This window comes from Eubalaena glacialis, chromosome 5, assembly GCF_028564815.1.
Source record: "Eubalaena glacialis isolate mEubGla1 chromosome 5, mEubGla1.1.hap2.+ XY, whole genome shotgun sequence".
Classification (NCBI taxonomy): Eukaryota; Metazoa; Chordata; class Mammalia; order Artiodactyla; family Balaenidae; genus Eubalaena; species Eubalaena glacialis.
In genome coordinates, this window is record NC_083720.1 from 64881504 (window position 1) to 64895626 (window position 14123).

The 14123-nt window shown below is 43.7% G+C and overlaps 1 protein-coding gene across 8 annotated transcripts in view; it reads left to right on the forward strand.

Annotated features, from left to right (window-relative positions):
• TBC1D1 (TBC1 domain family member 1) overlaps window positions 1-14123 on the forward strand; it is a 226826-nt gene that overhangs the window by 147794 nt on the left and 64909 nt on the right. For 4 of the 8 annotated variants that reach the window (XM_061192156.1, XM_061192154.1, XM_061192160.1 and 1 more), the window contains 5 exons: window positions 97-183; window positions 3680-3960; window positions 6096-6257; window positions 7092-7211; window positions 8195-8334. In XM_061192156.1, the coding sequence (XP_061048139.1) occupies window positions 97-183; window positions 3680-3960; window positions 6096-6257; window positions 7092-7211; window positions 8195-8334 (790 nt within the window). The remainder of the gene's footprint in view (window positions 1-96; window positions 184-3679; window positions 3961-6095; window positions 6258-7091; window positions 7212-8194; window positions 8335-14123) is intronic. The other 4 variants (XM_061192155.1, XM_061192157.1, XM_061192159.1 and 1 more) reach the window with 4 other exon arrangements.

A 14123-nucleotide genomic window follows, 5' to 3' on the forward strand; every position in this document is an offset into this window, starting at 1 on the left:
TTTTTCCTGAACTTATTTAAATAGACCAGGTTGCTTCTAGCAGATGCCTTTACAAAAGCCTCAGGGGTCATAACTCGATTGCTTTTCTTTCCGTAGGGTAATAAAGCCAGAGGCCTCCAGGAGCACTCCGCCAGTCTGGATCTGGACAGCTCCGTGTCTAGCACATTAAGTAACACCAGCAAAGTAAGCACATTTTTTTTTTATATGACACCCTGAAGAAACCAGCAAATGGGTCTTGCTCATCTCCTATATACCGGGCCTATCAGAAGGAACAAAAGAAGCCTCATAGCTCCAATCATGAAAAATTTGGTGCTTCCGGACTTCATAATGCAGGTGGAGGGCTGGTTGTGCAGTTCTACTCTAGCCAAAAAGTTGTACATACCAAAACAGAGGGCTATTCCATAAGCAAAGAGGTAAAAGCACAATTTCAGGCCACTGAGATCTAATCACAAGTGATCAATGGATTTCTTTCTTTAGTAGGTTCCAATGAAATCTAAATGAAATATTAAAAATAATTTAAATTGGGAAAACCTCAAACGTGGGTTTACGAATTATGAGACGTATGCACCTTAAATTCCTGAAACTTACTCTGTCCTCTGCCTGACTCTATGATTATAATTAAACATCACTATTTTTATAAATAAGCCTCACCCCTCGCGTCTGCCACCAAGCACAGCTTTGTGATAGTGAGCAAGCCAGCAGTTCTCTTTGATAGCAGACCTGTGTCTATGTCCTTGTTTTAATTTCTTGCTTGCTAAACATAGAAGCGTACTTAAACCTAGTTAGTTCAACTTTTTAACCACCAGAAAAGTGGATTTCGGGTTTTGTGCTGGGGATGTCAGAGTGCCCTGGGATGGAAAGAAGGGGAGTTGTTGTGGAGGCCAGCTCCTTACCACAGGAATCAAAGTTCTTCTGTGCTTCCTCCTGGGAATGTGGCTTTCAAAGTTATTAGACCATAACCAACAGTAATTTACGCATTTAACATTGCAAACTAGTTCAGAAACACACATACCTACATGCTCACAGATAAAATGAAAATAAGATTTCACAAAATGATATTTACTGTAAACATGTGATACATACTGGTATTTGCTATTGCTTTAAAAAGTTTGTGGCAGACCACGAAATTGATATCACTGCCTACCAATGTGTTACAGCCTATAGTGTGAGAAACACTGCCTCAGTTGAGTGCTTTCTCAATTTCTAAGGTGCATGTTTAATGGGATCTGGTTAAAATGCAGATTCTGATTCAGTAGGCCTGGGTTGATTCCTGAAATGGCCAATTTCTGACAAGCTCCAAGGTGATGTTGATGCCGCTGGTCTGTGGACCCACTTAGGGGAGCAAGTCCCTAGACCCCGGTCTTCTGAATATGATTTTTTTGGGGGGGGGGGCGGGGCGTCCGTGCTGTGTGGCTTGCGGGATCTTAGTTCCCTGACCAGGGATTGAACCCATGTCCTAGGCAGTGGAAGTGTGGAGTCCTAACCACTGGACCACCAGGGAATGCCCTGAATATGATTTTCTAAGTTAGAATTTAGTGAAATGTAGGGTCATCTGCCCTCCGTCTCCTCCATACTGATTCTACCCACAATTCATTTGAAGTTTGGAAGTGTTTTGGGTTTTTTTTATCTGCTGGATACAGATGAAAAAGACAGAGCTTCTACCCTGCAGGAAGGAACTCATCTGGTAGGAGAGGCGACAGATATACCAGCGTCGAATAGAGTAGCTGTGAGCCTGAGTTCAAATAAGAGCCATGGTAGCTTAGCTGTCACAGGAGCAAGAGGAAGGGGAGCTATTTTTGGTCAGTGGAACCAGAGAAAGCTTGGAGAGGGGAGCAGTAGTGCTTTTGATAAATCTTGGAGAAAGTATAGGAATTGCACCCGTGGAAGTGGACAGGGAAGAGGGCGTTCCAGATTAGTTCCAATAAAGATGCTGTGAAGAAATTCATGTCACTCAAGTGACTTTTCCAGTAAGTCTTATTGCTTTTTTTTTATTCTTCTTCAAATCACAGATCTAGGAATATACACATGGTTTGAATTTCTAGGGTAATTCTAAGGGAAATGCAGCTTTTCAGAACCTATTTGTGTGTATTGTATGTGTGGCTATATGCACTTTACATCGTTTGTTCATCCTGACGTTGAGAAACTGTTGTAAAAGTGTACTTTTATGTAATTGGATCTCTTCCAATAAATTGATCATCTGGAAGCAAAGAAGCTGAACATCCAGTGGCCCTTTCAGGTGTTAGATGAAGCTAAGGGTTAGCTCTTCCACATAATTTGGAAGGACGTTAATGAGAGTTGAGATGAACAGGTTTGCCTGATGGAGATTGCTTGATGAATTGTCTTAAACACATTTTAAAATCCTTAAATTAAAAGAATCTTGGTAACTGTAGAGTCCTGAAGAATGAAAAATTTAAGTTACTGTTTAACATTTCATAATGTGTTGGGAATTAAGCTTTTTAAATCTAATTCCTACAAAATTAAGTGTATATAATCTTTCTCCTCAATAAACATAAATTTAATTTTTTTAAATTAAAATCCTTAATACCTATCATCTAAGAGACACTCAACTGCAGGTCAAATGAACAGATGGAATTTAGATTTTCCAGTGCACCGTTATTAGATGCATTCATTCCTTTTTGCTCTTTTCATGTTGATTTATTCATCCCTTCTAGTAATTTCAGTAGGGACAAGCTGGTACACTTCTTCTTATTTTATATATATATATATATATATATTTTTTTTAATACAGCAGGTTCTTATTAGTCATCAATTTTATACACATCAGTTATTTTATATTTTTTGATTTGAGAAAAATATATTGGCCCCCACCACATCCTGGGCGTGCAGTGCTAAGCATGAGTGGTGGTAGTTCATTCCTTTGAAAAAGTATGCATCTTGAGAGCCTACGATATTAAAATATTGTCATGATTCTCAACAAATATTTGAGTACCCACTCAGGAAATTCACTGAGTGCCTAATAAGACAATAACTTATATTTATATAACATTTAACATCAGACAAGTACTTTTAGTTGTATTATCTTGCTTAATTCTGAAACCTGGTGAGATAAATTTTCACTCTACCCTTTTACAGATGAGGAAATTGAGGTGCAGGAAGAAGTTAAGTGATTTGCCCTGAATCATGTCAAAAAGTGCCTAGAGAGAGATTTTCCATATCTAAGAATAATATAGGATGTAATTTTTAACACTCAAGATTACCAAGTTAAATCCAAACATTAGATCAAATTCAGAGAGAGCCATAAAATTTGGGTATCACATGTATGAACACACTTGGCCAAGATAAAGAACTTGATTTGTTTAAACTGTGCAGACAAGTTACACAGCACTTGCTATACTTGTTATAGGCAGTAGTAAAGAGCTCTCTTTTCTAGAAAGAGAACTATTTCAGCTTTGCTTAGGGCAGTTACTGGTTATAATTTATGTGCTTCACACTTGCACTTGGACAGTTTCCCCATTTGTCCTGCACACTAACGTTTTGTCTCCGAGGAGCAGGCATTTAATGGGCCTTTATCGCCGTATACTTTTGGTGGCCTCTAGATGGCACTGCGATCAGAAGATGTGCCTACATTTTGAAATGTTTTCCTACCGCTGGAATTAGAGATCTGTAAATCCCACAAGTGCCTTGCCATGTGTCTGATCTGCTGTCTGCCTGCTGCCAGGAGCCGTCTGTGTGTGAAAAGGAGGCCTTGCCCATCTCTGAGAGCTCCTTCAGACTCCTTGGCTCCTCGGATGACCTGTCCAGTGACTCAGAGAGCCACCCCGCGGAAGAGCCAGCCCTGCTCTCACCCCAGCAGGGCTTCAGAAGGCGTGCCAACACTCTGAGTCACGTCCCCGTGGAACGCCAGGAACCTCTGCAGCCGGCACGGGGGTCTCCAGGGGTCTCGCAAAGGAAACTTGTGAGGTATCACTCAGTGAGCACAGAGACGCCTCATGAACGAAAGTAAGATTTGTTGAAAATGTAGATTTGTTGTCTAAATGGCTGGGGCATGTCTGTTACTAACCAGGTATGTGCATCCCAGGCATGTCTGTTGGGTGAAAAGAGAAACCTGAGTCAGGTTTCACTCTTGGCTTAAAAAGGTAAAACTCGAAGCAGTGATGTGTTCCTCCCGTCTTCCTTCCTTGGGAAATATGTAGATGTAAGAGATGCTTGTTACCTGTTCAAGTGCAAGTACGGTGAGGAAGCAGGTAAGATGAGCAGAAATGGCCCCTAAGATGCAGAATGGTCCCTTCTCACACAGTGAGAGACAGCCCTGACCGTGCGCTCTGCCTCTGGCCTGGAGGGAAGTAGCGAGTGAGCGGTCAGGTGAGTCTGCTCATTTGGAGGCCCCGGCGAGAGGCGCAGTGATGCCGGGGCCTCTGTCCTAGCTCTGTCCCAAGCCGGCTGTGACCCGGGCAAAGTTACTTCACTTCACTGTATGACACAGTTGACACTGTATGACACAATAGGTGGTCTCTAAAATCTCCTCCAATGTGAGAGTTCTGGATTCTTCGAACAAGATTTACTAATTTTAATAATTGGGCTCCAGTGAGCAGTTGGGATTTCCTGGCTATAGAGCTGGGTAAGCAGTACTAGAAGTTCTCCCGCCTCCTTCTGGGGTCCCTTGGCAATTAATTTGACTCCGAGTGTCAGAGACCATGAATGGACACAGAGTTATGTTTAAAAATCACTTTAGGGGCTTCCCTGGTGGCGCAGTGGTTGAGAATCTGCCTGCCAATGCAGGGGACACGGGTTCGAGCCCTGGTCTGGGAAGATCCCACATGCCGCAGAGCAACTAAGCCCGTGCGCCACAACTACTGAGCCTGCGCGTCTGGAACCTGTGCTCCGCAACAGGAGAGGCCGCGATAGTGACAGGCCCGCGCACCGCGATGAAGAGTGGCCCCCGCTCGCTGCAACTAGAGAAAGCCCTCGCACAGAAACGAAGACCCAACACAGCCAAAAAATAAATAAATAAATAAATAAAATTAAAAAAAAAAATCACTTTAAAAATATTTTAAAACTCCTCACCGTAGAAGGATGAAGTAGGCCGCACCTGTGTGCAGCTGCTGCCTGATTTTGGTGACAACAGAAGCCAGGACGTGTGTCTCGGTGCAGGCCCTGCACAGATGAGGGAGAGTCCACTCGGGGGTGGGTGTTGGGATGTTGCTGGTGAAGCAGTGACACGTGCTAGCGATCTCAAACGAGCTAGTAGAGCTGCTCAGCTCTGTTTTCCGTACGCCATTGAAAATAGTTATGATGGTTCTTTGGAATTTGGCTGGATAATTGTGATCCCAAAGCAGGACATGCTTCAGAAGCTAATATTCAATTCTGTGATGTTTTGGAGACAAGCATAGTTTGTTTGAGGCTTTGTGGGTTCTTGTCATGTTTCTTAAAACCCTGCGCGCACACTCCTTTTATTCTGCCTCTGCACTGGCTCCCACCCCTCTTTTTCTGACATTTTAGTGATAATGGAACTTTTCCTGTCTGGAGATTTCTAGTCCTCTTGCTAATAAGCCCACTGTTTCACACAAGCCAGAGGTGGCAGGAAATGAGAAGTCCCTGACAGTCCATTTCCCTTCTCCCCTAAGAAAGCAGCTTCCTAAAGGGTCCTGCGGGGCGCGGGTGATGAGGGGGCGTGGTACCGTCCTCCTCCTCCTCCCCCGCCCCCCAGCATGCCTCTTTTGCTTTGCTCCCCCCTCATGAACTCTCTGCTCACTTATGCACAGGAAATGGGACTTGGACATTCAAGGCAGCTTATTGTTCATTTTGAAGAGAGATGTATTTCTAAAACTCTGGATTTTGTTTTGCTTTCCTTTGCTTTTGTTTTAATTTAAAAAAATTTCCCCCCGTCAGATCCTAAGAAAGGAGTAGAGGAAACGGGTCTCTTGCGCACATAGGCACGTGGGAAGTGATCAAGAGGGACCTTTCACAGTGCCCTCTTGACTGAGAGCTGCCTTTGCCAGCAGGAATTGGGGCACAGAAGAGGAGAGTACCCTCTAACTGTGACAGTTCCTGTTTCCTCCGTGTGTCCTCTGCGTTTCTTGCGCGGTGCCGTCCCCCCCTTTAACTCCCCTGCTTTCTCTCTAATTGCTATTTAGTGGGAATCATCCACCTGTTGGCGAGTCTAAAAGTGACTCAGGTCAGTCTTCAGCTCCTGCTCCTCCACCTCGTCTTACCCCCTCCGCCTCCTCGCCCAATTTTTTTAAGTACCTCAAACATTACCCAAGTGGAGAACAGAGTGGCAATGCTGTGCCGAAGAGGTGAGCCACCCGCATGGCAAGTTCAGCGTCGTTTGTCTTCCCGGGATGCTCACGCAGACAGAGTGTGCTGAATGTCTACACAAGGACCCCGGGGCCACCGCTTGTGTGTGTGTGTGTGTGTGTGTGCACGCGCTTGTCTGGTTTTGGTTTTCCTATTTTCAGTCTATCATTTGAATCTACTTAATTTTACTATTGATTAATTCCCTCAAAATTATTATGAAAACAGTCTTGATGGCAAATTATTTTTTATATACTTATTTTCACATTCCCCTGCGCTAGTGTACACACACACACACACACACACACACACATTAACAGCAATGTGCTTGATCATATACATTGCGATTTGTGCCATATTAGAAACTTCCTCATTAATTTAGGAAAATTATTTTTCTACTTTGGAAGGAAGGAGTCATTTTGGATGATGGACTGAATTTTTTATTGTTGTGGTTTTGTTTTTATTTTGGTCAGAACGCTTAACATGAGATCTACCCTCTTAAATTTTTTGCATGTTCACGGTATTACTAACTATGGGCAGAGTGTTGTAACTGTAGGCACAATGTTGCACAGCACATCTTTAGAATTTATTCATCTTGTGTAACTGGACTGATGTTTGTTAATTAGTTCATTGATTCCATTCATTTAAAATAATAGAATTTTATTGACTGAAAATGAAAGTTAAATCTCATTTGTAAACTATTTTTGATTTCTTACCCGCTTTAATTTCCTTAGCCTTAGAATTATAAAATGTTTCTTCTGTTTTGAAGGTTATGTTTTATACTTTGTGTGTTTGTGTTTCTTTATCCTAAACTCTTTTTTCAACCACACTCTCAGCATCTCCTACCGTAATGCCCTGCGGAAAAAACTTCATTCTTCTTCCTCTGTGCCAAATTTTCTAAAATTTCTGGCTCCTGTAGATGAAAATAACACCTCTGACTTTATGAACACAAAAAGGTAGAGTTTAATTTAGATATATCAATCTGGGTAGAAGTGTTGATTGTTAGACATATAGGGATTTTTCATCTGTACTTTTGCCATTTAAAAAATCATTTTCGCTAGATCTATTGTATCTTCTTTCTTATAATTTTTTCTTACTGATGATGTGATTTAAAAAAATGTGGAGTCAACCTGTTATCCAGTTTTGACTAGGATTAGTTTATTAATATATTGTTATTTTCAGCAAATTAAAGAAAGTCTTAACCGTTGTCTCTAAGTGATAGAAGTGTTTCTGGATAATGAGCATATATGGCTGCCAGTAAATCAGTCAGGATGTTGGATCTCTAAGTTCAGATGATTGTTCAGTTGTTGGTATATATTCAGGTGTAAGTTACAAGGGGTTCCCCTAGTTGTCCTGTGAATAGAAAGGAAATTAGTGATTGTGTTTATGTATATTGAAAACTATACTTTATTTTGCAGTTTAAAACATACAGATGTTAAAACAGTCATCATTAGCAAGTGACTGCATAATTATTGCCCTTGCTGGTTCTGTGTAATTTAATGTTTTTCTTTTTTTTTGTGATGATCCTTGGAGACACAGGCCTATGCTAAGAAAATCTCCCCTCACACAGACTAGGGGAGATTGTGGCCCGGGTGACAGCGCCCCCTTTAGGCCGTCTCTCTTTCCTGAAGTGGCACCAAGAGAGGCCCAATTGGAAGCCAAGATCCATGGAGTGTAGTTCTTAATATCTTTTACCATAAAAATAAATTAAGGACATGTAACCTTACTCTTTCCATAAAAAGCACCCTGTCAGAAAGCAGTCCTGTGGGAGTGTTGCCCCACTGCGAGTTTGATTTGATGCCTCTGATTATCTAGTTATGTTTGCTGGTACAAAGATAATTTATAATTTAGTGCTCTGTTCAAAAAACAACAAAAAGTCAAGCTAAGATACCTGCTTATATCTCCTCACCAGTCATAAATCATTGTCTTGTAATTTTAGGGACTTTGAGTCCAAAGCCAGCCATCTTGGTGACGCCAGCGGGACCCCCGTAAAGACACGGAGACACTCGTGGAGGCAGCAGATCTTCCTTCGAGTGGCCACCCCGCAGAAAGCCTGCGAATCTCCCGGCAGACACGAAGGTAAGGCCCACCCCCGACGTAAAGCTAGATCCTGGCTTGAGTTTCATCTGTAGCAAAAGCATATTTGGTGGAAGAAGAGGCGAAGTGAGATTTCAAGTCAAAATCATCCCCTGATTTTAAAGTTCCCTGGTTGAGAAGCTCAAATGGCAACGCCTATCACTGTTTCCAGCGGATCTGTTTTCCCTCTCTGCAACTGAAGTGTCGGTTTCCACCCTACCTCAGCATGGTGTGGTTTTAGAGGTACCTCTATCCTACTGGTCACACCTGTGATGATCTGTGCCTTGTCAGTTGCTGTCACTCAGTCTGGTGTCACAGGAGGACTCTCTCTCATCCTTCTTGTGCCCCCTAAAGAAATACAGGCAGACCTCAGAGGTATTATGGGTTAGGGTTCCAGACCAGCACAATAAGAAGAATATTGCAATAAGGTGAATCACACAAATTTTGTGATTTCCCAGTGCACATAAAAGTTATGTTTACACTATAGTATAGATACTATAATGTAGTCTTTTAAGTGTGCAATAGCATTATGTCTAAAAGAGACATACATACCTTACCTAAAAAAACCTTGATTGCTAAAAAATGCTAACCATCATCTGACAATTCAGGGTTGCCACAGACATTCAGTTTCTAAAAAATGCAGTGTCTGTGAAGTACAATAAAGCTAATAAGCACAATAAAACAAGATATGCCTGTATAGGATGTGCTAAAGTTTATCTTTAGGCCTTTGTATGTTGAGTTATAATGTAAAAGAGGAGTTTAAATGCAGTTCCTCTGAGTAAAATTAAGATTTTTCTCTGCCCAGTGATGTCATAAACTTTCAACAGTAGATATTTATTTTCCTTAGTGTTCCTTAATCAGAAAACATTTTTTCCTTATAAAAGCACAGCAAAACAGACCTCCAAAGATTACTTGAATTCCTCAGATTGCAAGACTGCATGTAGTGGAGACTCACTCTTGTCCCTCGACACACTTCTTCATGTCTCTTAGGAAGCAGCCAAGGCTAACCCAAGAGTGTTCAGACCAGGTTCCATGCAGCTGTCTGGGGGAGGAGGTGCTGTTGGAGGAACCCTCCCTTCCTGCTCCCCTCCCCCCATTGTTGTTTCTTCTCTCTCCCTCCCCGCCTCTCTCCCCCAGAGTTCTTAATATTTGATTCGGATAATGAGTCCTCTGCCAAATTAAACAAGAGTCTGGTTTGGGCTCAGCTCGCTTTGTGATATAAATCATAGAACTTCATTTGTACTTAGTTCCTTTGGTTCTAAAATGGTTACAGTAGTGTTGGCTCTTCACATCTCATGGAATTACATTAAATGATAAATGTGAAAGTGCTTTGAAAGCCTAAAGACATATCACATGTCAAGTGGTAACACTTTTGTTACCGTTACTGCGTTTGGAGCAGTGGTGTGTTTAGCTTCCTATACCGATGTTCCCTAGCAGGAGCAGTGTAAAGGAGCGCTGGATTTATTCATTCAGTGTGATTAAAAAATTTTTTTTAGTAAATTGAGTTATTTCAATTTGTATCATTTTAGACACTTTTGTTTTAAAGATTTCATTTTCATGTTGTAGATTGCCTACTAATGTCCAACAGCCAGATTGTGTAACCTAGTTCCCTCCTTTTTAAACTTGTAAAATTCTAAGCCAAAGGGGTTGCTGCGGTAGTGGCTGTAGAAAACAGCAGGCTTGTAAAATGCACAGCTCCCGGTTGGAGCTCTGGCCTCTGAGGAAATGGCTGGTGTCTACAGGCCCCACCCTGGTGCCACTCTTTTCCCATACTTCCTGGAAGTACGGTGAGTTTCTAGACGGGACCCGCACTGGTATCTCCTGGTCAGCGTCTGGGGGACCTGAGTCAGAAGATTAGTCAGTGCTGGCAAATGCTCGATTCTCTGGAGAACCCCAAGATAAAATGGGCAAGGAGATGGCGCTGTGGGCGGCGTGAGACAATGTGATCTTGTGTCACCCCAGCAGGTAGAAAGGGAACGGGGAAGAACGCCATAGTTTGTGTCTGAATTCTCTTTTTGAAAGTTAAGCAGGAAACTTCTCTTTTTAATTGGTTTAATCTGGGAATATTGTAAGAAATGGATATTTAACTCCAAGTTGCATTGTTATTGATAATGTTTGCGATGGACAGGGTTCTTTGGTGAATTCTGGGCCCTCTGACCCAGCTGGGCAGAAGTTTGCAGGGAATGAGATGGGATAAGTTGTTATTACCCCAGAGGTCAGAGCACTGAGCAGATCCGTCCAGTACCCTGCAGGCCGGGCGGCATGGTCTCCAGGGAACTGGGAACCCAGGACTTGGTGTGTCCATCTCCCCTGCTGGAAATGGTACTAAAAATAGCACCCCAGTGTCTGCCTAACAGGCCCTCCAGGATCACCTACTTGTTTGCAGGAAAGCAGAGAGCTGACCTCTTCATCGTGGTCTGAGGTGGTCACGAAGATGAACTTTGGGAAAGAATTTAGAGCTCATTCAGGGAAACCTCCTCTGAAAGCAGGAGCAGAGTGCCTGCATCCAAATCCCGGCTTTTCCCCTTAGGAGCCATGATCTGGAACCAGCTGTCTAATTTCTCACCTATGATATAGGATTAATTATGCCTCTTGCCACACATTGAGATAGGGGAGCGTGATGTTTTTATTGACATTTTATTTAAGAATTCATAAGATTAGAAAGACTTATCAGTGGTGCACACGTTTCTGGTATAAAGTCACCTTCCCCGTGTGGAAGTCCTTCTGGTGCTCCCGCTGGAAGCTTCTCTGGCCTCGGCCCCTCTGCAGGGGTTGCCGTGGAGCCGCTGGCCCGCGCCGTCCTGCCGCTGGGGCCCCGGAGGAGCTGCTGTGCTGATCGGCCAGGGTTTTGATTCTCTGGCGGCCAGTGTGAGCCATGGCCATGCCATTCCATGGCCATGCCTGGAATGCTCTTCCACTGGTATAACCGTGACTGAGTCCCTCACCTGCTTCAGATTATTGCTGAAAATCACCTTTTCACTGAAGCTGCACTGGCCACTCTATTTCAAGTGGCACCCCACCCCATCAGACATTCCTAATCTTACCCTGAGTTTTCCCATAGCATTTATCTCTTTGAAACATACTCTAGTTATTTACTTATTCATTATCTCTATCACCAGGTTCCTGTAGTCCACAGGCTATATGACTTTTAAGGGAAGGCAAGTAAATTGCTCAGATTCTTACAAGCTTAATATTTGGTCCTTAGTGATTTCTCAACTCCCTCCTCCTTCCTCTTCTTCCTGCTTATGTCCTTTCTGCTCTTACTTAAGAAATGCTGCCTGACTTTTTAAATTATGTGGTAGGTACTCTGCATATGAAAGAGAGAGGTAAGAGAAAATAAAAGCATTTACAACTCTGAATTGGTATAATGATAATAACTTATCATGCCCTTATTTTTGCCAAGTGCTTTACATGGGTTATTTCCTTTAATCCCCAGTCAACCTTATGAAGGTTGGCATTTTTGTTACACCAGTTTCACAGGTGAGGGAGCAGAGGCTTGGAGTGGCTGGAGTCACTTTCCCCAAACCACAGAGCTGGTCGGCAGGACCAGAGCTCGTAGGTCTGTGCCCCGCAGTTCCTGCTGAACTGCACATAGGCCCTGCGGGCCTGCTCCCTCCTCTGGAGCCTCCCTGTGTCGGGCGTTTGTTCTCAGTCTATTCCTGTGTCCCCTTGCCAGCCAGGCAGCAACATGTTTCAGAGCATTTTAACATACGGACTTGCCTTCAGTTAATCGTACCCCTCCCTGCATGTTAGCACTGGGACTGGAGTGTGCGGGGGGGGAGGTTGATTCCTTAACATCTGTCTAAATTTTCTTCTCCCAAATCAGACATCTTCATTCTCTGCCGCTGTTTGCTTCCCATCCTTCGGGTGCAGAGAGCAGCACCTTCCACTGTGGTCTGGGACCACTTGGACCAACATGCTTTCTGCATGTTCCCCTCCAGCTGTGAGACCTCCAGATCCTCAGGCAGCTGAGGGTCCCAGAGGTCCCTGCGTCAGCCGGGCTGTCCCAGGCAGAGAGTGTGCTGCTAGAGGCGCCTCTAGGCCTCTGTGCGGCTCTGCATCAGGGGTGGGACCCATGGGCGGCCCAGGTGTCTGCAGCTGGTGGCATGAGGGACTTAAAAGTCTGCTTGTAAGGAACACTTCAGCAGTTCCTTTAAACGTTTAAGGAACTTTTAAAATGTTCCAGGTACTCAGAGTGGCTGTTTGTGACTATTTTGCATTTGTATTCTGGCACTGCAAACTTCAGTGAAACAGGTCTAACCTTTCTTCAAGGTAAAAAAGTGAGACAGGGATATTTGTACTGTCCCATCCATTTCATCCTCTTTGGAAAAAACTAATAAAGGAAACTAGAAATTTAAAAACCATGGTGTTTGCAGAGCTGTAAGGATACAAGGGAAGGAGAAATAGAATTTTCTGTAATTTGGGGGTTCTGGTTTTCATAGATGGGCTAAATTCTAGAGAGAAACGTGTTAGTGAGTAGGGAGTGACTCCAATTAAATAGAGTGTGAAAGAGAGGAAAGTCCAAAGCCAGGCAGTGTGGACAGAAATGGAGAGATTAGATTGCACAGATACTGTCTCAAAGTCAGCTTGTCCCTTCTTCAGGGGTGTGTGGCTTTCTCTGTGCACAATTCCTGTGAAATAATTGAGCTGTAAGAATCTGAATTTCATGTTTTGGAGACCTAACTGGTAGGCAGTTAATTTCCATTTAGAAATTTACTTATAAATGTTTAGTAGAACAAGCGCAAACATTCCCAAATCCCAGGCTGTTTTGTTTGTTTGTTTGTTTTAACTCAACAGAGACCAGTTGGTCTCTTCTAGGGATTCCCACTTGAAGTTAGTTTACCAGAGTCTAGCAGGGTGGTTTCCATTGTGACCCTTGGAGAAAGGGGGGGGTGTCTGCTTCTCAGCTGGTAGGTCAGGTGTACAGCATCACCGCATCACTGGGAAACTGTGATAAATAGGGCAGCCACCAGTTTGTGCTTGGAGACTTGGCAAGGCAAGTTTATTTTTGTGATAAAACAAACATAAGTAGATCGTAAAGTAGAATACTAAGAGTTGCATGGTGGTTTAAATTTAAAGCAGAGTCTTCAGTGATGCTTTAAGTTTGTGGCCACTTATGACTGGTGCCCCAGAAACCCCAGGGAAAGGCATTCTCTCTCCTTTGTGTTACCGGTTCTTTGGGTGAAAGGTTTGTGAGAGACTGACTGTGTGAAAGGTACGTACTTGGTAAACTATAAACTCGACAGAGGGTGGTGTTACGGGGGTTCAGTTAAATCTGTCCCAGGGCAGAGCCCTGAAGGTCGGGTGTGTTTGAGACTGCACTCGTAGAGCGGGCTGCGGGCAGATGTTATTGTTCCTGATAACCCCCCTTGGTCATTTTCAAGCCTTCCCGCTGTGGATCGCCACCACAGGCCTGCTCTGAAGGTAAAGGCGGTAGAGGTACGCTCATCCCTCAGATGGAGGGTGAACACACCTGAGGATTAAAGGGCTTTCTCCGGGTCCTGATCTGGAGCAGCACTTCACAGACTGCCCTGTGCTCAGACTCCTCTGGCAATCTCGGTAAAGGCAGATTCTGGGGCTGGGGGTCTGGGTGGGTCCAGGTGGTCTCCGTTTCTGACGGGCTCCCCAGCGATGCTGACGATACTGGTCCACTGTGAGTGGCAAGGGCTTGGAATGAGTGACCAGGGTCCATCCAGCCCAGACCATCTGGTCCTAGGTTTAGGACTCCTGTGTGTCTCTCTGCTGTTGTAGATAACCTAAGGCGTCACCCATGTGTGTCAGACCTCAAATAA